At 41.0% G+C, this 23022-nt stretch overlaps 1 protein-coding gene across 1 annotated transcript in view; it reads left to right on the top strand.

Annotated features, from left to right (window-relative positions):
* The first annotated feature begins 7174 nt into the window (after positions 1 to 7174).
* Positions 7175 to 23022, top strand: part of col27a1b (collagen, type XXVII, alpha 1b) — a 94283-nt gene continuing 78435 nt past the window's right edge. The window contains exons 1-4 of the mRNA XM_034692016.1: positions 7175 to 7216; positions 9881 to 10012; positions 12074 to 12138; positions 20577 to 21898. Of these exons, the coding sequence (XP_034547907.1) occupies positions 9960 to 10012; positions 12074 to 12138; positions 20577 to 21898 (1440 nt within the window). The 5' untranslated portion in view covers positions 7175 to 7216; positions 9881 to 9959. The remainder of the gene's footprint in view (positions 7217 to 9880; positions 10013 to 12073; positions 12139 to 20576; positions 21899 to 23022) is intronic.

Raw genomic sequence — 23022 nt, 5'->3', positions numbered from 1 at the left:
TTCCTCCTTAAGTTCAGAGTTCGTTGCTCAGCTGCTGCACGGTTGTTGGGCATCTTCACATCCTTGTTCCTTAGTGGTAGTGCAATGCTGTAATGTCCATCCACAAGTCTAGCTGACTGTGAGGCCATGTCAAGGAACTGAAGATCTTCCCTTGACATTTCCAGCTTCTCATCTTGCTCACACTCAGGGAAGTCACATTTGAATTGTTGACTCCAAAGTGTGTCTAGTCTGCTGACTGATATACGATTTGCAGCAACCTGTATCAGCCCGCTTGTTGAACTGTTGGAAGTTTCTTTCCGAAGAGGTCCATTGACAGTCCAGCCTAGCCTTGTTCTTACAGCATAAGGACCATCATTTACGCTGGCGATAACCTGCCATGGTTCCATAGCTTTGGGCGCGTTAGTCCCAATAAGGAGTCCTATACCTGCATCTATCCTTGGAATTAACACCTGCTGAAGGTGGGACCACTTGTCAACGTCCTCTTGTAAAGGAATGTTGTCTGTAGATGCAGGAATGGTTTTCTGACTGTACGAATCTGGAAGCCCCAGAAAGTCGTTGCAGTCCAATCTGCTTACTTCGAGGCCAGACACAATGTGACTGCTGACAACCCTTTTCTCTCCCATGGTCTTCAGTAGAATGTGCGTTTTTCTGCCTGTGAGACTAAGTTCTTTCATTAGCTCCTCAGTGCAGAAGCAAGCAGTACTCCCAGGGTCAAGAAAAGCATAAGTTTGTGTCACCCTTTGGCCCTTCTTGGTCTTGACTTGAACTGGAACTATTGCTAAGATGCTCTCTACGTTCTCAGTATCACCAATGGTTGCATCCATTCCCACAAACCCACTCACAATGGATGACAGTTTTTCTTCATTTTCACCTGGTTCCACTTCGTGCCTTACCTCCTTGTTTGAAGAACTGGGTTTCCCCTTCATGTGCAACACCGTAGGGTGTGACTGTGTGCACACTTGGCAGCTCAATTTCTGCTTACATGAGCTACTCATGTGACCCTTTTGTAGGCAACTGAAACACAAACCTTTAGCTCTTAAGAAGTCAATCTTCTCCCTATGAAGAGACTTCTTCATCCTCTTGCACTGTTCCATAGCGTGTTCAACACCATTGCAGAAGAGACATGGTTTTGAAAATGCACACCTTTGGTTGCCACTGACTTTATCTTCTGGCTTAGGCTTTACAGTCTCTTCCTTGTTACTGGTGATAGTTGCTGCTGTGGTGAAGCCTTTCTTGCTTCCACTTCTCTTGTGCAACCTTTCATCCACTTGAGCTCTAAGTTGGCTCTTTGAGGTAGAGTCCTTTATGTCACCAAACAGTGGGTGCAAGGCTTCCTTGGCCTGCTTGTTCACAAAATCCACAAGGTCATTAAACTTAGCTCTGCGAATTTCCCTGTCCTGTATTCCACAGACTTGGCTCCTCCACCTTTCTCTCAATTTGTACGGGAGTTTGGTGATGATAGCACGCAAATTGGCTGTACTGTCTAGCTCCTCCATGTACTCAACATCAGTCATAGCATTACGACATCCAGTGAGATAGAGGCCAAATGAGTGGAGAGCCTCTCCATCATCAGACTTGATGGTTGGCCAGTTCAAAGCCCTGTCTATGTAAGCCACTGAAATCTTGTAGGTATTCCCAAAATGTTCTTTCAGAAGTCTTTTGGCTTCATAATATCCACGTTCGGGATCCATATGAAGACAGCTCCTTATCAGCTCCCTCGGCTGTCCACTGGTGTACTGCTCCATATAGTACAATCTGTCCTTACTGCTCTCTGTCTTGTCCTCTACTCCATGTTCAAAGGCTCTTATGAACAGTTTATATTCTAGGGGGTCTCCTTTGAATACAGGAATGGTCTGAGGAGGCAGGGTTGCCAATCTCTGCTGCTTGGATAGCACTTCAGCAACATTTAATAGAGCCTCTGGCTGCTGATGAGTGGTCAAAGTGGGTGAACTTTGGACATTTTGTGGAACATCATTGTTTCGTGCTGCTTGTCTGTCTGTGGTGAGTAAGACACTTCTTTGCCTTGGAGCTAGCGGATCACAAGCTTTGTTTGAAGCTAAATAGGAGTTCATTCCATCACGACTTGATGCTCTGCTTGAGAGTCCTTCAAACTCAGTCAGAATCTTAATCTTAGCATCATTTGCTGCTAAAGCAGTTTGTATCTCAAGTTCCTCTTTTTCTCTTTTGAGTTTAGCTTCTTTTTCCTCCAACATTTGTTTCTGTTTTAATGCAGATGCTTGGACTAACAATGTAGCACGCTCCAATTCTGCCTTAAGACGAGTAGATGATGCAGTAGATGATGCACGAGAGGAATGTGCCGAAGGTGCCTTTGAACTACGCTTTGAAGATACTTTAGATGCATTGGAAACACTGTCTGATGGCTGCACCTCTTCATTGCATTTAGCTGCTTCCACAAGACGTAGATTAGCCTCATTTATCCAAGCCTTCACACTCTCTGCAAATTTCCTGAAAACATCAGCCTTAGGTTCAAACCAGTTAGCTTGGTCTCTGTTCATTTCTTCTTCAGAAATTTGTTGTAACAGTCCCTTTACCTTGGTGTTCCATTCACAGAACTCTCCAAACAGCTCGTTGAAATCCACAATAAGCTTGGTCGAAATTACTGTTACATTATCATCTTCACTGTCCATTAATTTGCTTATCTGGTTCATTTTTCCCGTTAGCTTAGCTAGCTTGGCCTTCCGTGCGCTAATAGTATGCCTCACCTTTTCCTCCATAGCTTTAGCTGTGACTTTCACTGTCCTAGTGTCTACAACTGTAGCTGTTTCGTCCTTTTCCTGCTCCATGTTTGTGATGAGCAACCTAGATTTAGTTGAAGCGTTTCAGACACTGTTGCTTATTGTCCACTGATTGGCTTGACAGAATATCCAAAAAACAGCGCTCCTAACCAGCTCACTAATGCGTAGAGTGACGTTGCGTATGTCAGAGTTACAATTTCCATTTTACTCACGACCACCGTAACTTGAATCAGTCGAAATCCCTTCCTTTGTGCTTCAAATCCATCCATAAATGTCCATTCGTCCAGGTAGAGCAGGTTTCTTTACGAATGTGGTGGGTTGAAGATCAAAAAAGCCTTGGAATTACTCGTGTACGTTCATTTGAAGAGGAAAAAACTCCCACAGGATTCCGAAGTAAAACTGATAAAACAAATTCCTTTAATCCACAGTTTTGTTAACCAATCTTACTGGATGTTCAAAGTCAAGTTTTCCTAAACAAAGAATTGTAATACTACGGTAAAGAAACCATGTGGCTCAGTCCTTGATTGATCCTCAACTGTCTGCCCCAGTCTCACCCTACGGACACACGCAAGAGCGCTCTCTCTCTTAAAGGGACAGTAACATACTCACTGCTGACAACAGTACCATTCTGCCTTTTAACTTTACAAAATATCCACATGAATTAAATGAAATTACTTTTAGCTGACTCAAACATATTTTATCACTTAACTTATACAATAAAATCACAAATATGAAGATTTACTGTAAACCCAAAATTGTTAATTATTTATTTTACCTTTAATATGCCTAAACGTAACTTGGCCCTTACAAGAAGGAATAGAAGCTTTCTTGAAATTTCCTGTTGCAATGTATGGAATGGGTAAACACAGCACTGAGGCATGCACTTATTGGATCCAGCTGTGCCTGGACAGAGGACTCTGAACTCAGCTGGTCCCAATTCCCAGAGACACATGAGTGAAACAAAAGACACAGTGTTTATCAGGCTGAAGTTTCAACACTTGATTATGACTTTGAAAGACACATGCTTTTTTCAAAAGCCATATTTTTAGGCCAGTTACGAGTATAGAAGGAGAGATGTATAACCCTAATCTCCTCGGGTCTCTTTATGCTGTGAGTTATCTCCGACAGAGCCAAAATCAGAGGAATAAATCATCATCATACTTGGATCGTGCACAGCCAAATGTTGCTCATAAATGATGTGACTGCTCCATTTTCTAAAGATGATTCATATGGATTTGGTGTGAGGACGTTAGTTACATTGACACTGTCTGTCTGCAGGAAAACCCTCTAATTTCCTGCAGACACTCAACTCCTAATGTGCTCCGTATTCAGGCCAGCTGACTTCCATTACCCACCACTGGTCTGGAGTATAAACAGTCACAGTGTCTGTCCACACCTGTCAATGGTTAAAGACAGGGTCCACTATGGCTGTTGTATGTGATGAGTGGAATAAAATCAGCTCATAAAACACTACAGAGAAATTTGCCTTGGGATCTCTTTAACAAAATACACTTTGATTAGTTTGTCTTTCCACCCGAACTTTTCATGGTTTTCATTAAAAGAGGTTTTGGATTCAGTTGGAGAAAGTTTTTGGTCAGAACAGAAGAGACTGTCAAACTGCTTTCAGGCAGAAAATCAGTGAGAGAATGTGGCGTTCCTGGAAAAAAGTGTCCCATTGCTCATACTTAAGACCACCAGCGACTAACTTTACATAACAATTACATAAGTTCAAAAACGTATGAGACAAACTCTGCAAGCTACTGTCGATTCCATTTCTTTCTCTTTCATAGTAAAAGGGGAAACAAATGAGGGAAACTTCAACTTGTCAGAAAACATTTACTCAACTCTCAACTCAACACATTTTAATTAATATAGCACCTTTCATACATTCAAGCATGCACCTGAAAATGCTTCACGAAAAAAGTGACAGAAAATAACAGCATTAAGTTATATGACACAAGGCTAAAACAAAGGGGGAGAGTAATATGAAATACTTAAAATAAAACAAAATCAATAAAATTCAATAAAATAAAATCAGATAAATGTCAGAAAAAAAAATTACAATCAAATCAAAGCATTATATCAAAATCAGTAAAATTAAATAAGATAAATACCAGAAAATAAAATTAAATCATTAAAATTAAATCATCATGTTAAAATCAATAAAATGAAATAAGATAAATTCCAGAAAGTACAGTAATACCTCAAGTTACATAAAAGAAGATATAATAAAATAATAAGTATCAATGATCCTTAAAAAATGGTCGTAATAGTAATAATGCAGTCCAATGCTAATAATAAATGACTCCAATTTAAAAGCCAGATTCAAAAGGTAAGTCTTTAAGTTTACTTTTACATGAAAGTCAAGTTGAAGGCTCAAATAATCTATTATTTCATGCTTCTAACTTTACAGAGAGAAACATACCATAAAGTGTATTGTATAAGATGCACTTTTAATATATTTTCAATCTATCAATCTTCAATTTAGTGGAACACAGTATTTTACCCAGAAGATGGTCCAGCTGTGCCACTTTATAACGCTTTTCTTCCTTAATAAGTTATAATCATGCATTTAAAGAAAATGGTGGTATAATATTAAATAAACAAATCTTGTGGAGTGTTGTTTGATTGAAAATACTCCTCAATTGAAGACAACAAGTGACCATTGGAGGGGGGTAACGCGAGGCGATTGGTGGACCCTGATGTGTCTGCTTGGCTTGAACTGGACACTATTAGCGGACATTTAGAAGGAAAGATTAATTGTGTGTTAAGGGCATACTAATATGAGTTGTAGAGCTATATTTAGGCCATTTTGCTGCACCATGGGATATTTTGAATGTAAACAAATCTGAAATTATTTAGTTTTAATGAACACATGGATTTCAAGGGTTTAATCAAGGCCAGAAGAGGGACTCTATTCATTGAGCTCTAGAGCTGAGGCAAGGCAGATTGTTTCCTTTGGACAGAGTCACACCAGCTGTTTCCTTCTGTTTAAGTTTTCAGCTAAGCTAAGCTAACCAGCTGCTGGCTGTGGCTCCACATTTACAGAACAGATCAGAGACTGGTCTCAACCTTCTTATATAACACAAGGCAGACCTTGGTGAGTGATCATGCAGGCCTTCAAGAACACCAGGAAGCCCCTGGGCCAAGGTCTGGGAATCGCTTCCATAGGCTGCTGCAGTGATCGTTAAAAACCCCCATGAAACTTTACACCCCAGACTGGCGATCTTCCTCTACCACAGGCCAAGAGGACATTACCCCTCTTGTCTGTGAACTAGACCTGTTGGTAACAAAAGCTCACATCCGACAGGTACATGGGAAGTGCTCTTTCAAGGTGCTGAGCTCTCTTCCTTCCTGACCCTGAGAGGAAGAGTTGTGAGGGGGGCTCTGTGTGAGGAAGGAGGGATTCAGTTGCAGGCAGCTGAATCGGTGCTCTGTTGGGTCTCCCCTGGACACTGTCATAGCGTGTTTGCTGAGGGCAGGTCAATGAGGACTTTCTTTGGCAGAGGAATTTCACAGCACACGACAACACACACACACACACACACACACACACACACACACACACACACTGGATCAGCCCTGCAACCCAAATTTGTGCTCCGGGGAGTCGGAAGTGGATGCTGGTGAAGCTGGAGGTGAAGGGAGGCTGAACTGTTGGTTTCAGCTGCAATGTGTTGGTGGTTTGCTGCAGTTGAAATGTGTCCTTCATGTTATACTGTAGTTTGGTGGAACTTGTCTCAAACAGAGCGGCTGTGGATTACAAAAGTGGCAGCCGTAGTTTTTGTAACCCCGGGTTGGTATAAGAATGATCTATAATGTGTAATGAAATATATTTGAATGATTGGGGAGGAGAGATAAAACAACTGCATGATTCTGTGACCTAAAGTACTGTTTTGATTGAGCCTAACCAGGACAGTAACTGGTGAATACAGTTGCATGTCACACTTAAAGTTACAGTTAAGTCTACTGACTTCAGGAGTCCCTGAGCTCCCTTGCCTCGTAGGTTCCTCTGCTATAGACATCCTTCTGCTGTGGACGTACCAGACTCCAGCTGCTACAACTACTGCTCGGTCTCATCACTATCATTTCTCTCTCTTAATCTCCTCTATCCGTCTTTCCAACCCCAACTGGGTCTCGGCGGATGGCCGTCTAACATGAGTCTGGTTCTGTTCGGTTTCTGCCTGTTAAAGAAAGTTTGTCCTGGCCACTGTAACTTGCTAAATACTGCAAAGTGCTCTGCTCATGGTGGATTAAGATGAGATCAGACTGGATCTTATCCTGTCTTGATGTTGGGCCTTTGTTAATAATTTAACGTATAGTATGTTCTAGACCTGCTATGTTTGTAAAAGTGTCTTGAGACCACGTTCGTAGCATTTACTACTATCAGAAAGTTCCCCACATGTTCTGGAGCTTTCAAGCATATTCCACAGTATTCATCAGCTCTTGGACTCTGCAAGGTAACCAGAAAACTCTAACTTTTCAAACTGTAAAAAAGTGTTCAAATCCTTGTTGGCTTCAATTATTAATTTTACCCATGTGATGATAAATGAGCAAAGTTGACCTTGTGTTACCGCTGTTTTGCTAGCTGGTGTTTCTAAGGGTATGACTTAACAGAGGGGATGCTGCAATAACAAGTCAACTGTATGTTATGTATTGCAGTATCTTAAAATGGAAAGTTAAATGAATACTTGGAAAAAAAATCGTGTTTATAACTCTAAGTAGCTCGTGAAGTCCTCACATTAGGGCTGAGGGAGATTCTCTCTGCTAGCTTGAAGGTCTGTGTAACTTTAGCCGGTGTCTCTTGGTAGAGAGCTGGTAATAGTGTTTGACTAAAGTATGATAAGAACATACGTTGACTCCTGCGTGTTTACTAACCTTCTGAATTCTATGCCATCAACCACAGAAAATGTCTGCAGGTCTTTGGTTATATATTCAGAGATACATCTTGTGAGCTCGTGAGCTCTCACAGTGCTATGGGGAACTAAGGCTGTAAACACTTTGAGTCTTTTTGCCTGGCCGGGCTTTTTTCCTTGCATCTTCTGCAATCACTTTGGGGTGACGATTTGCCAAGAGGCTTCTCAAATCGCTCGTATTCCCTGACATGTAGGTCACCGCAGTCTGGCAGTGTCTGCTTATTGTTCTTTTGTTCGTCTGTCACCTTTTCTCCTTTCTCATCTCTTGCATGTGGAAACAAAAACACTTTCACATTTACCACTAGAGCATCCAAAATTTCAAAATCCTTCCCCGTTCTAATCCCTCACTACTAACACAAATGCAGCGAGCAGAAGTCCTCGTTTAATATCGTTACGGGTCCATGACCAAATCAAAACACTTTGCGATACTGTGAAATTCAGTCCAACATTAACATCACATTTTAGGTACAGTGCATGAACAAGCTATATTTTGAAGGCCTCATTAAGCCAAAGCCATTAATTCCTCCATCCATTACCCCTCAGCTGTTTGATCACGAAGTATTCACCATCCACACATGTTGGTATGCCAATATACAATAAGGTATGTTTCATTTATAATGCATTTTTCATGCAAATAGTTCACTTTACAAGATCATCAACAACAATTAGGGAATATAAATACAATAATTGAAAGGTCACCACCTGAGCATCACAACTAAAAGGCACAAAACTGAAGGAGCAAAAGGAAAGGGCCCCAGGGATAAGCCCTGTGGGCCCTAGGTAACAGAGAAATCAAACAAAAGGTCCCAAAAGAGCAAAGTAGAAGTAGCACAAGTAGAATTCAATTTAGCACTGTTGATTTAACAACACCATAAATCATGAAGAAAACATGATCTAGATTCTTGTAGTTGAATAAATTAAAGCTAAAAAAGAATCTACCCATGAGTATACAGAATGATATGGTGCAGACTAGCGGTAGCATCGGTGCAGATTTTGAAAAGAGTTTTTGCTGAGCTGCTTATTTAGATGAATAAAAAACTGGAGCGTTGAAGATGCTAAATATAAATGCAACTATAGCCCTTAGAGATCCCTCAATAATGCTGTACAGAAGTCCTGTCTAAACACTGTCTTATGCTCTTAATGTATTACTCTCCATCTATTCTTCTTTGAGTTGACCACTAAGTGCGTGTGAGTCACATAAATAAAACACCCACAAATCACCCAGCCCTGTCCACTCCTGCTGGATCACTTGTTTAATACAAACTTTTATTTGATTCCTTTTTTTTTTTAAATCACAGGCTGTGTTCCTATACCTTATATGCCAGCTTACAGGTGTAACAACAACCCTCCCCTTCTTTAATTGCACCTAGTTTAAATGACTACAAGATGCCATATGTGCTGCCGATCTTTTATTCAGAAATAACTTGTCTATGTTTCTGATACATGATAAAATATATATATATATATATATTTTTCTGAGTGTGTATATGATGAAAAGTGTCCTGCAGTGTATGGGAAGATATGTATGGAAGGGGGCAGGTTCTTCATGGCCCAAGTAAAATGCATACAAATCTAATGCAGCCCTGAAACACTGATACTCAACTCATTCTCTATGTTGTTTTATTACTACACATTACTGTAAAACTTGCAGCATTTCTGCCTTTGACTGACTACACAAGCACACTTAAACTCACACATGTGAGGAAACACACTCATTAGAAAGAATCTTACTTTATAGCAGGCACATCTACAGCTGAAGGAGCCCTGCATTGTCTCTGCTCCAAATGTGTTTCCCTCGATGTCAGCTGAGGGCGACAGAGGGAGGTGTTCCCCCTTTTCCCGGTTCTCAAGATTTTCCTCAGTCCACAATAAACTTTCATTTTGGGAAGTCGGCACACACACATGGACACACACACATAACGGCGGTCGTCATCTTGTCCTGCAACTGTTCCCGGGAAAGCTGGACGAGACGTGACTGGACGTTCATTGTGTTTTAAGAAAAGCGCGTGAGGAAGGAGGAATAAACACACACAGTCGTACGCGCACAGGTGGAGCTCACCGGAGCGTCTTTTTCTTTTTTCTTTTAATTTCAATTTGGCATCATCTTCTTGAGGGAGACAACAGGGACGAGAGAAGAGACTGGACAATGACAGAAAAGAGCCTTGTCATCGCCTGCTGCTGAGTTGTTGTGTTTTTTTACTTCCAAAGGAGCACCTGGAATGGAAAAACTTTATCTGCCTCGTCTGGACTGTAGTACAAACTCCCAAGAAAGAATGAAGTAACCGCTATGGAGCCGGAAAATGCCCCGTACTCCAAACTGAAAACCACTGGAGTCGGGGGGTAAGTCTACAAACTTATAAAGCAGAACTAAACAGCTTTTAACCTGTTTTTAGGTTAACGAGGGAGATGCGTTTGTGAACGTCACCTGCGTCTTAATTAGTGCGTCATGTGTTTGACAGACATTTTAGATACAGCACGAGTTTTATATTTGACATTAGTTATCTTATGCATGAATTTGATTTATTAAAGGGTTAAATTGAAAGTTTGTGATTGAACAGTAACGCTGTTGCACACGTGAACAGGTGGTGCACGTGAACAGCTTGCATGTTAACTCATTGAAACGATTTTTTCCCTGCTTTTGACAGTTCAGTGATACTTTGCGGAGTTTTCTGCACTGTGTCTTTGTATGAGAATGCCCTGCCAAATGATCTGGTACTGATTTGGGGGAGATGTATGAGAGGAGGAGACAGTTCTTCTCCTCCTCCCCCTTTTCTCTCCTGCCTGCTGTGCATCTCACTCAGCTGGTTGGCCGGCTGTCCCAAAGGGAGGGGATATAAAAGTCAAAATGTTGCATCATATAACCCTGCTGGACAAATGAGTGAAACTGCACACACCCCTTTTTGGGGTTTCTGCTAATGTCAGAGTAAGAGAGCAGTGAATGGGGCGCAAAGAGGAGGAAGGAAAACTTTTAAAGAGCTTTAACCAGTAGTCAGTGTGTCAGTGGTTGACCAGTGGCTTTCTGTGGCGCTCTGGGAAAACCACAAATGTAAAAGATTTCCTCCAAATGCTGTCATTATGGCACTTGTCACTGAGCCTGGTTCTCTTAAAACAGCATCGGCTCAACGGCTCAGTCCAGTTTCAGCTCATGCAGACTGCCACAGCACGGTTCTGACTTCAGGAGTGAAAAACCTCAACATTATCCTGATATTAACACAATTCCACAATTGTAGGAAGTTTTTCATCTCCACTTGTGAGCAGTTAACACCCCTTTGATCTCTTGTTTTGAGACTAAAAAGTCAAAGAAAAAGGTATGCTTACATGACATGATAAAAGATGCTGCTGTCTAGGGCTGCAACTAATGATTGCTTTTGCTATCAATCAGTCAGCTGATTATTTTTACAGTTCAGAGGTAAATCAATAACACCTTCAGTTCATGCATGCCCCCCCAAAATGAAACATGCTCACCAAAGTATCTCTCAGAATCCAGCGTGGTGTCTGGAAAACCCAAAGACTTTTCCTATACAAAATGACAAAACACAACAAATCCCTTTATTGAAAAGTTAGAAAAAACAACATTTAACATTTTTGCTTGAAAAATAGCCAAAAATATTAATAGTTATATTCTCTTAATAAACTACTTAAATAATTGATTGCAGCTATTTGGTATATTTACTATTATTCATATGTTCTTGTGTCACTGATAAAGTTCATCATTGATACAGAACATCTTACATTTTTATTCATCCTCTAGCTGCTGTTCCAGGTTTTGAGGTGATTCAGTGATTTTTAGGTCTGTCAGAGGTGGTCCTCTGGGAGCACTCACCTGGCCCCGCTGAGCTGTGTAGATACACTGCAGCTTATCAGGTCAGGCAGTGCGATAAGACAAAGCTTGCTGTCTGAAAACAGATGTTGGACTCTGAACAAAGCAAAGCTGCTGATGTTGCTCTTATGGTGAATCCATGGGAGTTTGTAACAAATTAGGGCTGAAAACTTGAGCTGATTGGAGAGATAGTTAGTCAGGACTACGTGTTACGGATCCAAAAATGCAAAGATTATCTTGCTTCCACATCTTGTATGTGTTTAGTATCACTTTGATTACTGTACTGACTGATTGCATGAATTAAAAAATGGTTTAATCAGACTTGGGAAGAAAATAAAGGAACAAATTGCAGTGCTCTTTATTACCTTTGATGCAATTTTTCTTTTACAAACAATCAGAATGAACTTGAAGGATGAATGGATGCAAACAAAGAGCTAGAGCTGCAGTAAATCAGTGAAGGAATTAAATAATTACATTTTTCACAACTCGACAAGCAGATTTTCATAATGAACCATCATTAGAAACATTTCCTTTACCACCCTGATTTTGTTTATCTGCTAATCTTTGCTCTTTTTCTTAAGGAGAGTTCTGATTCTTTGGACTTTACTCTGTTGCACCTGCTCGTTGAGGCTGGCACAAGCACAAGGTAAGCATTCTAATCACAAACATACATTAATGTAGAGCACATCCTTACAGTGACACTTCCAGGTTTCCCCTCAGCACTGCATCCCAATGGAACTGCTTGTGTCCTAAACAAGCAGCAACCTCTGGCGGTGAGAATTGAAGCCAATGCGGGAGTGTTATAAACTGCAGTTCATCGAGTGTCCACTTGAGGCTGGCTCCGGAAGTACTGGAAACCACATACACACGAATTCAAAAAAGCTGATCTTTACAGCGGAAATAAACATGTTTACAGTCTCGTACAAACGAGTGTAGTCTGGAAAGCTCATTTCTCGGCACACACTGTACGGGGGGTGAATTTTTTTCATAACGCGACAGTTCAGAAGATATTAAGATTACCAGTTTTCCATTATAAGAGGCACAGCTAACTTGATTGACAAGCGGGAACACGGTAGCTGTTGGCGAGGAGGCCCAAAGCCTGCCTCGTTACCTCACACTAGCTCGATCAGAGTTAGGTTGACTTCGGCATATCCAATATGGCTCCCGCCGACGATTGGCTTCAAAACAGCGCTTCAGAAACAGATGGGTGATGTCACGAATACTACGTCCTTTATTTATACAGTTTATGATCCTAAACCAGGTTAGATTGCAACTATGGTAGACTAGCTACAGAATACAGCATGAGCAATGACTGTGTGTAACAAGTGAAAGTAAGTACCAAACCCTGACAGGGGCCCCTTGCTGTGCAAGTGTATTCAAGTTTTCCACGACCAGAGGAATCAGTGTCTACATTTTCCCTTGACAGCTTGGTCATGTCTGTCAGCATCCCTGTTTGATCTATCAAGGCAAAACCATCTCATTCAGTATGTTTGCTTGGTCCTGGTGAGCACATTAACCCTTTGAAGGAGACTGCTGCTCTTTGCAGCCTCTTTCCTGGAAGTGAATATTGTGTGCCGTGTGCCTGAAATGGATTAACAGGAAACCGAAGACGTCGCTGAGAATATGGCTTCCTAGTCATGAAACTCTGTGGTATCTGAACATGATGTTCATCACAATCTCATCTCAGCAAAGCTGTCTTTGTAGTCATGTAGAAAAACTACCTGTACATTGGCATAGTACCAAAAGCAAGGTATTTATTTAGCATGACCTAACGTGTAAAAGAAACGGATACGCTAAAATAGTATGCTATATTTTAAGTAATGTGGATATTGATGAATTTCTTTTGTAGGAGAACGCTGCTCTTTGTCGCTTCTTTCCAGGAAGTGGAAAATGTGTGCTGTGTGCTTGAAATGGCTGAACAGGAAACCAAAGACATTACTGAGTATATGGCTTTCTAATGATGAAGCTCTGTGGGATCTGAACATGATGTACATCACAATCTGATCTCAGTAAAGCCATCTTTGTAGTCACGTAGAAATCTACCTGTATATTGGCATAATACCAAAAGTAAGGTAATTATTTAGCATGACCCAACATGTGTAAAAGGAATATACACTAAAATACTATGCTATAGTTTAAGTAATTTGGATATTGGTTCATTTTGTTTGAAGTAGTCCAATGAGCCAACAAACCTTTTACCCTTCTGCAGCACTCTCCTTGAAATGTCTCTTCAAGCCAGCCTTTACACTCCTCTCTGATGTCTCAGTAAAAGTTTCCAAAGTTTAACATGACCTGTCACTCCTGATTCCCAGAGCCCTCCTTGCAGAGTTGAAGTGCACTCTTCCTCATGTTGAGTCACATTCTGCTGAGCCTTGTCGCCTGATGCTGTCAGCTTTTGGTTTCTTAAAGACCCTTGTGTGCATGTTGTCTTATTTTACTGTCAATCAAAATCAGTGGAAACTTATTCAATAAGAGCTTCCCCCAGTTTCTAGATGTGTTTTGATAATATGAGCCACTGCACTCAGCGTGAACAGCTTCTGGCAATCACTGTTTAACTTTGCCTTCATCAGTTGGCATTTTCCTCCAGTAATGACTGCTGAGTGTCTTGAGACACAGAGTTTTATATATAAGGACATGTTTTGCAAACTCTCAGACTCTAATGAGGCTATAAGTTCTCCCTTGATAAAGCAGGATGCACTACGAAAATGCTCTGCTGCAGCACAAAGCTGCTGACTGCTCTTGCTTCATTAGGAGGATAAATACTCTTGTTTCATAAAAAGAAGAGTCGCAGTGTTTTTCTTCCATATGGAAAGAGACTGTGCAATCACAGCTGCCTTTTTGTTTTTTCTTTACTCTTTAGTATGAAAGGTCCAATTTATGAGTGTACTGCTTCTACCTTTGGCAACAGAAGTCACACTTAACTACATGTGAAAAAAGGCCTTTACAGTTAAACTTTCTGTGCAGTTATCCTCATAGTTACTCAGAGTTTAACCAATTGCATGCATCCTCAGAAGAAGGGTCAAGGCCAGCAATAGTGTCACACTTTCAGGTGTGCTATAACCTCTTTGACACATGTTTCTGACCAATTTCTGGACATTCAGGTCCTAAAGTTATCAGTACGTGCCCTTCCTACATGTCCCACCCTGTAAAAGATTGTCTGATTCTCACACTTTAAAATCCGAAGCACTTGGGTTGTGCATGCAGCAAAGGGCAGATGAGGTGTTGTCAGTAATGGTGACTTTTTAAGGGTAAATTCAATTAAATTCAATTCATAACCTTTATTTATACTTGAAAGGACATTGAATTCTCCTCTATCCCTCTTCCCAACCCCAACTCGGTCGAGGCAGATGTCTGTCTAACATGAGTCTGGTTCTGCTCGAGGTGTCTGCCTGTTCAAAGGAAGTTTTTCCTCACCGCTGTAACTAGCTAAATACTGCAAGGTGCAATGGTGGATTAAGATGAGATCAGACTGAGTCTTATCCTGTCTTGGCGTTGAGTCTTTGTTCATAATGAAATATAGAGTACGGTCTAGACCTGCTATGTTTGTAAAAGCGTCTTAAGATAACGTTAGTTGTGATTTGGCGCTGTACAAATAAAGAATGATTGATTGATTTATTGAGGTTTCCCTCATTTCCATTGTCGTCAAGATCACAGGCACATCAGAAACAACAAACAAACACACAATAATTCACAAAATGATAGATTAATAAAAACATACAATTTGAGACATAGTGGTCGGAGATCAAAGTCCTAAACTCTGCATAAGAGGGAATAGATATCATCTTTAAAGTCTGTTGGAGGGTATTCCATTAGTTAGGGGCATCATTGGAGAATGCTGACCCATCGAGTTCAGTGAAAACCAAGGGGCAACCTTTTGCCATGAGAACCAAAGCCAATGCGGAAGTGTTAAAAACTTGCAGTTTCTTGAGTGTCCACTTGAAGCTGGCTCCTGAAGTACCGGAAACCACACACACACCAATTCAAAAAAGCCGATCTTTACAGCAGAGAAATAAACATGTTTACAGCCTAAAAACGAGTGTAGTCTGGATAGCTAATTTCTCGATCGGCACACACTTTCCAGGGAGGTGAATTTTTTCATAACGCAGCAATTTCGAAGATATCTAGATTACAAGTTTTCCATTATTGGAGGCACAGCTGACTTGATTGACAGGCGGGAACACTGAGCTGTTGGCAAGGAGGCTCAAAGCCCGCCTCTTTACGTCACACTAGCTCAACAGCAATTAGGTTGAGTTCAACCTTTCCAATAATGCTCCTGCCGACGATTAGCTTTAAATTAGCACTTCAGAAACTGATGGGTGACGTCATGGATGCTACGTCTACATGCATACAGTCTATGGTGTAAACTCGAGGGACCTTCAGAACGAGCCAATCTGAATATCGAGTCATGCTGGATCCATTTATCCATAAATATCACTTCATCTTACACAAGAACATTTCTTTAATACAAAAACAGAAAAAAACTCAGGCAACTGAAGCTATCAGTCAAGAGAATAAAGCAGCAACACTCTGCTCATCATGCACAGTGTCATCATCCTACCCACTCACTTGCAGGGAGAGTTACCTGCTGCATCACATAGAGGCTGACCCTGACTTCAGGAAGACTTTGTACAATAAGGCTGGGAGGACAACAGTCCACTGAAAGTCTAGGGAGAGGGAGGGAGACTTTGGCAGCCTCAATTACAGTCCTCACAGGTTTGTATATTTAAGAGAGTAATGTACGTGTGCAGGGGGGCTATGTCAGTGTCAGTGTCAGTGTCATACCAGCCTTTTCAGATAACTGCCCCAGATACCTTCTTAAAATCAAACCAGCAGGGTTAAATAGGTGACCCAGAATGACTTGCCAAATTGTTAGTGTTAATCCTGCAGCATTATTTAAGCAGAGAGCAGTTTTGATACTTTATTTTACCTTTATTTTACCAAGTAAAAAATGTTTGAATACCAGTTCTCATTTACAATAGAGTGGATTGCAGTTAATAATTCATAAATACAAAGATAGGAACATAAGGCAAACACCCAGGGAAAGCACTCCTTGATTTCAAAAAAGGGATGTCCCATGGCAACCTCAAAACTTTCATGAAAAACATTTTCCATTGTAACGTTTCAGGGGAAAAGTTTTACTCAGACACCTTTTGCCAAGTCTCAGTCCTCCTTTGGCCAGTAGATGCATTAAAGTGCTGAGTCCTAGGCCAACACCTCTCCCTGTTTCTTGAGAAACACAGTGTGACCCTATCTCTTAAAAGACTAACATCGTTTTTCACCAGAAATGCAGGTCAGGATATGTGTGGTTTCAACAAATGCAAGGAAGAACTGATGTTACTTTCTTGTGGTTTTTTCTCTGAATGAACAAATTGAGTGTTTATCTTCTCTATTCTTGTCTCCACTTGAAGTTGTTTTACCGTGAAGCTGCTGCAGGAAATGTTCAGCCTGCTCACACGCCTGCCTTCCAATAACAGTTGTTTTTGAAGCAGTGCTTTGTCTCGGGGATGTGTTATACCCAATTCTCAGTTTCTTTTTTTTCCCCAGCTCATCAGGAGGTCACAAAAAAGCCTAAGGCAGCCTGTCTACCCTCAGAGATTGGGATATGAGACGAAAAGCCAAGAAAGTAGATCACAAATTATAGAATGAAAGAACAATTTTGCTTTTCTCAAACCGTATTAACAATTCAAATGAGCGGCGTATTGGAAACTCAGCTGCAGACTGTCTTTGTTCTTGTCTCAGTTTCTGTTTGATGTTTTTTCGATTTGTGGGTTTTTCAATTGAACTGACCTCCCACTGCCTGCACGCTCTGAGGAGGGTTCCCCTGCTAACATGTCGAGTGTCTATACTTGCTTCTCTTCTGCCAAGCTGTAGTTCATCATTCAGCAGTTTATTTTAGTCTTGCCCACATTTGTTTGGTATTAGTTAGAGGATGGATGTTTGAGATCTATATGTAAGCTTTGTGCTTCGACATTGCACAAATCAGGAGGATTAAGGCACTGTATTCAGAGTACTGATGTGCCAGGGATGATCAGATCTTTTTATTTTCATCCTCGCTAAACTAAACAATAAGCTTTTGTTTGATACAACTGAAGACTTGCACTGCTGTGTAACAATTGAAGACAGTATGATAATGGGAACTTTTGATGTTCCAAATATGTGCTAAATATAGTACCCTAAATTAGAAAGACCTTGGTTTTGTTTCAGATGATCTCGGTGTGTGGTTCGGGACCACCATCTTTTTTTGTTTTGACTTTCTTTGTGTTTTCTCAAATTCAGAGTTACGTATCATACTCAATTAAGTGATTGTGGCATAATTGAATACTCCCCCTACCCGCCCAGTCCCCTACCCCCCACCCCATCAGGATGTAAAGTCAGGGTTCACGATATATAACTGAAATCAAAAACAGCAGTACAATCCTATCACAACCATAGAAGAGAAAAGAAAAAATGCATAGCTGGCCAATACCTCAACTAGAAATAATTAGTTCATCAATCTATACCATAGACTGTATAAAACATGGACGTAGTATCCGTGACGTCACCCATCTGTTTCTGAAGCGCTGTTTTGAGGCCAATCGTCTGCGGCAGCCATATTGCCGCTGTGGAGCCAGTGTGACGTAAAGAGGTGGAGTTTGAGCCTCCTAACCAACAGCTACAGTGTTCCTGCAGTCAGCTGTACCTCTCATTGGAAGACTTGTAACCTCAATATCTTTGAAATTGCCTCGTTAGAAAAAAATTCATCTCCGGTACAGTGTGAGCTGATCCAGAAATGAGCTATCCAGACTACAATCGTCTTTTGTACCAGGCTGTAAACATGTTTATTTCTGCTGTAAAGATCGTCTTTTTCCCATTCATGTGTATGTGACTTCTGGTACTTCCGGAGCCAACCTCAAGAGGATTCTTGATGAACTGCAGCTTTTTACACTTCCGCTTTGGACTCATATATTTAGACCGGATGCTGCTGCTTGATCTATACCCACATAGATCTGCCTGTACGGACATGTATAAGCATAGACACGCCTGCATTAGTGCATACATACGCATACCCATAAAAATGCATATGCATACATATACCTACATCTACACAGGTACATACATGTACAAAAATTATTTATTCTTTATTCCACAAAGTAGTCGCTAGTCTTCCTGGGGTCCACATACAACAACAATAAAAACAGTAATTTAAGGCCTCACAATTTTAAAACATCTTAAAATGAAATGATAAAATATTGCTTAACATGAAACAAGCCGTAACAACCCTGAGAAAAATAATCTAAAAAGAGAAATAGAGAATAATACAAAAGAATACAAAAATAGTCAGAAGATCACAACAGATAATAATTGAATCTACCTCAAGTTTAAAGCAAATCTTTTGATGACTTTTAAAAATAAATGTTGTCCTTGAGTTTTCTGTTTGTATGGGAAGCATATTCCGGACAGTCAAACCTCTATTTAAAACAGTTTGCATCAAGGAGGGCTTGGTAGGGCCAGGTGCTCTGAACTCACTTGATGCGTAGTGTGCTCGTGGCACGAACCTACGTATGTACACCCGTTTTTCTTGAAAAAAGAGTGTTTTCCAGAACAGAGTTATGCATGAAGTTCAAGATATTGTTTTTTTTTTTTTCCTCCACAGTCAGCCAAAGTAACTGATTGTGCATTTCACAGACCTTGGTTCGGAAAGTACAATGTAGTGTTAATCTAGCAGCTCTGTTCTGCACGAGTTGAAGTTAAACATGTCAAAATATACACCAGTAATACTAGATTGATTAAATACAATTGGAGAAGATGTCGCTATACACAAACTTTTGCAGTGTCAACACAATATCACGAAAAGATGGATGAAGTGTTATAGCATGTGATCTCTTATTGTTAATGATGCAATACACAGGTTTAGGAATAAAGCAATAGCCAAACCCCTGAAGGTAGTGTTAAGCTTTGGACATGTGTAAGAAACAGTGTCCAAGTCACTCAGCTTTTTTTAATAGGTGTAGTGAAAGGCATTGTGTTGGGAGTTCACATAGAGAGTCTTTAAGCCTGACATCTTGTGAAATGCCAACTAGTGTCAATTCATTATCAGAGCACTATAATTTGTTGTTCTATCTTCTGTCTATGTGTATTGTAATCCATTTTCACAAAGCCATTATGTTACATACTCATGAAACAAAGGCTGGCTCCTCATAGAGTAAAGTGTTGATTTTAAACAACTCTTCAACAGAGGTGTGGATCCAATTAGAAGCAGTACATACAGTTCACAGAGCACTGTTATGTGTGAAAATTACCCACATTTCCCTCCCATGAGATGCAAGAAGCAATTAAAACATGCAGAGAACACTGCAGTATGTTTCATGAGCTCGGGCCCCCTGTCAGAGCGATCATCTTTAATGGACAGACATTACCAAATACACTGAGATGGCTTTTCTGTCTCTGCAGAAATATGCCTCTTAAAACCCCACTGCTGTCCTCTCCAGGGACTCGTTCAGCCTCAGCTCCCAGAGATTGCTCTAATTACGGCTGATGTAACGATTGCATAATTTGCGGCAATCCCCCAAAACTGGATTTTGATGTGTGGCCCTCTTGGAAATTGTATGCATCCTTTTTCCAGTCACTTTTGCCACAGGATTTCCATTAGTCTAACATTAAACTTGTGAACTCTCAGCTTCGCATCACAATATAATTATCACTTACAGTACAGTACAGCTTTATGGTATGTAGTTTGATGCAGATCAGTGGACCACTGTGGGAGGTGGGTAATGGGTGTCTTACACAAATTATCAGCTTTTAAATAGCTTTTTAAGTGAACCTATAAAATGAAACCTGATATCCAATTAGACGTTTTTCTCTTTTAATTTTGACACTTATGCGTTGATAGCTGGAAATAGATCATGTTTTATGCCCCTCTGTGAAGCTCTCTTAAGTGTTTGGCTGTTATTGAAGTGTCTAAGAAAAGTTTTTTCATAAAAGAAAACTTGGAAAGAGGAAAATGCATGTCTAATGAGCTTAGAAATGATGTTGAAGGAATGAGCCTTCTTTTGATTCCTACAAAGCCAAAAGTTTCTGACTAGTCTCTCTATTTTTGTATTGAAGATGTGGATGTTCTGCAGCAGCTTGGGCTTTCTGGAAGAAGGGCAGGCGGGTCGTCATCTTCAGGCTCTCGATCAATCCCCAATGGCATCATCCCCTTCAAGGCAGGAGTTATCCTCACCCCAAGGGCACGCATCCAGGTGCCTCTGCGCACCGTCATCCCTGCTAACTACAGCTCCATCAATCTCTCCCTGGTCCTCAGTCTGTCCGTGCATCGCATCAACAGTGCTTTCCTTTTCTCCATTCTGTCTAAAAAAAGGAAAGTTCAGCTGGGAGTGCAGTTCGTGCCAGGGAAAATCCTGGTACATGCAGGGCAGAGGAGCTCTGTGAGTTTTGACTATGATGTCCATGATGGCCGGTGGCATAGTCTGGCCTTGGATATCCAAGGTAATCAGGTGTTCTTGCACACTTCTTGTGGAGAGAAAAGTGTACATGCAGATTTGCATTTTAAAAAAGCGGAGGCTCTGGATGCAGAGGGCTCTTTCCTGCTGGGCAAAATGAACCACAACTCGGTGCCGTTTGAAGGCGCCATCTGTCAGTTTGACATTTATCCCTCTGCTAAGGCAGCTCATAACTATTGTGATTACATTAAGAAACATTGCAGAGAAGCTGACACGTATCGGCCTGTGCTTCAACCCCTGCTACCTCTATTCCCCAAAGACCCCAACATTACTGTCACTCTAAGAACTCCAGGGTCCTTGAAAGAGATATCCAAAAACACAGAGAGACCAACTCTGGCCCTAACAGAGAAAAACATGTGGACTGCGGTTCTTTTTCCGACTGACCGCTTGCTGATGCAGAACCAAACATCTGTGTTTCAGACTGAGAGCACTCCTAGACCTGATGCTGTGTCTGCTTCTCCACCAGTTCAACCTGGCTTAGAAAGTCCTTTTAAATACCCGACTCAAACTTCTACTGCGTCTCTTATGACCAGCGGGACACCACCAAACATCAAACTGACTGCTTATGGTAGTGCTGGAAAGAACACAGCGCAAGGAGAAACTGATCCTCAGAAACCTCTTGACCAAATTATGGATTTACCTGCGTCCACAAGACCATCTGAGATGACAGCAAAACTCCAGACCACAGCTGCTTTCACACAGGGGTCCCCTTCAAACGCCTACCTTCCTCATAAAAACCAGTCGAGCACAGAAGCTCCAGAGAAACATGAGACAAAAGTGACCAGTGTGCAGGATGACAAACCCACCTCGCTTATTCTAGTCACTCCAGCTGCAACAGATGGCTTCCAAACTTTTGACGTGGAGCCGACCCAGTTCTCAATGCTGGCTGGACCACCTGGACTAAAGGGAGAACCAGGACCGCCGGTGAGTGTGAGAGATGTAAACATAACATAACAAACACCTGTCTCTGAAATCTGTGCAGGAGTACAAGCTTGTTTATTACCTTTGAACAAGAATAAGTGCTTTCTTTGTGCATGCTCGGCAGGCAGATTTGTTTGTAGTATCTCCTGTTTACAGCACAGAGTTGTACTCTTTTATTTTATGAATGAATCTTATGAATTGGGTAGTTTCCACTGCAGTAGATGTTTAACTTTTGGCCGCCACATTTCTACGCTCCAGGCCAGTTTCCTCGTACAGTACACCTTTGGATAACAATGATTCACATGTACGCCAGACCTATGTTTATGTTTGTTGGCCTTTCTTTGAAGTCCAGAACAGACTCCAACGTTGTTGCTGACATGCTTCCTGGATGTGCGGTTTTCTGAATCTGGCAACGAGCACAGCATCTCTGAAGTGTTTGCTTATTTGACATAAGTGTGTTGGTTTGTTAATGAGTCACAATAGCTTCATTCCCTGTTCTCAGGCTTTTTTTTTTTGCTGAGCTGAATACAATTCTTGCATGTGGCACCCTCTCAAATATTGTTCTAGCAGAGGTAGAAATAGTCAGGTTCATAGCCGGCCTTTGCCAGTTGGTGTTTGTCTGGGTGGAGGGGCTGGCGTTTAGGTGTTAGATTCTTTGGAGAGGGAATGTGAGCGCTCACAGAACGGATTCTTTTAAAGTGGGGTCAAAGGTAAATAGGGATAAAGCACTTGTGCTCAATTAACTGTTTAGAGTAAAGACATAAAGAGCTTTAGAAAATAAATGCAGTGCTTTATCCCGTTTGAGAGCTGCAGTAGTTTTCATATTAAGGACATACAGACTCATAGCTTGATGTTGGCATGGTGTGCATTGTAGGAAGCTGAAATATGCATTTTGCTGATGGCTTTAGCATTCAAAAAAGCTTATTAAGTAAACAGGCTTTACAAAGTTTTACCAAATGTATGTATATTATAAATATATCAAGCTGCAGTTTTGGTTGTGGTTTGAATGCCTGTAAAAAAAAAGCAGACTTAGACTCATCAACAAGCTACAGTGTTCAATGCAAAACTGAGAATTTGACCATGTAAACCAATTTAACCAATCATCTCATGACTGCAGAGTAAGACTG

This window comes from Notolabrus celidotus, chromosome 9, assembly GCF_009762535.1.
Source record: "Notolabrus celidotus isolate fNotCel1 chromosome 9, fNotCel1.pri, whole genome shotgun sequence".
NCBI classification, from domain to species: Eukaryota; Metazoa; Chordata; class Actinopteri; order Labriformes; family Labridae; genus Notolabrus; species Notolabrus celidotus.
The sequence above is the reverse complement of the archived record's forward strand: the minus strand, read 5'-3'. Positions and strand labels throughout refer to the sequence as shown.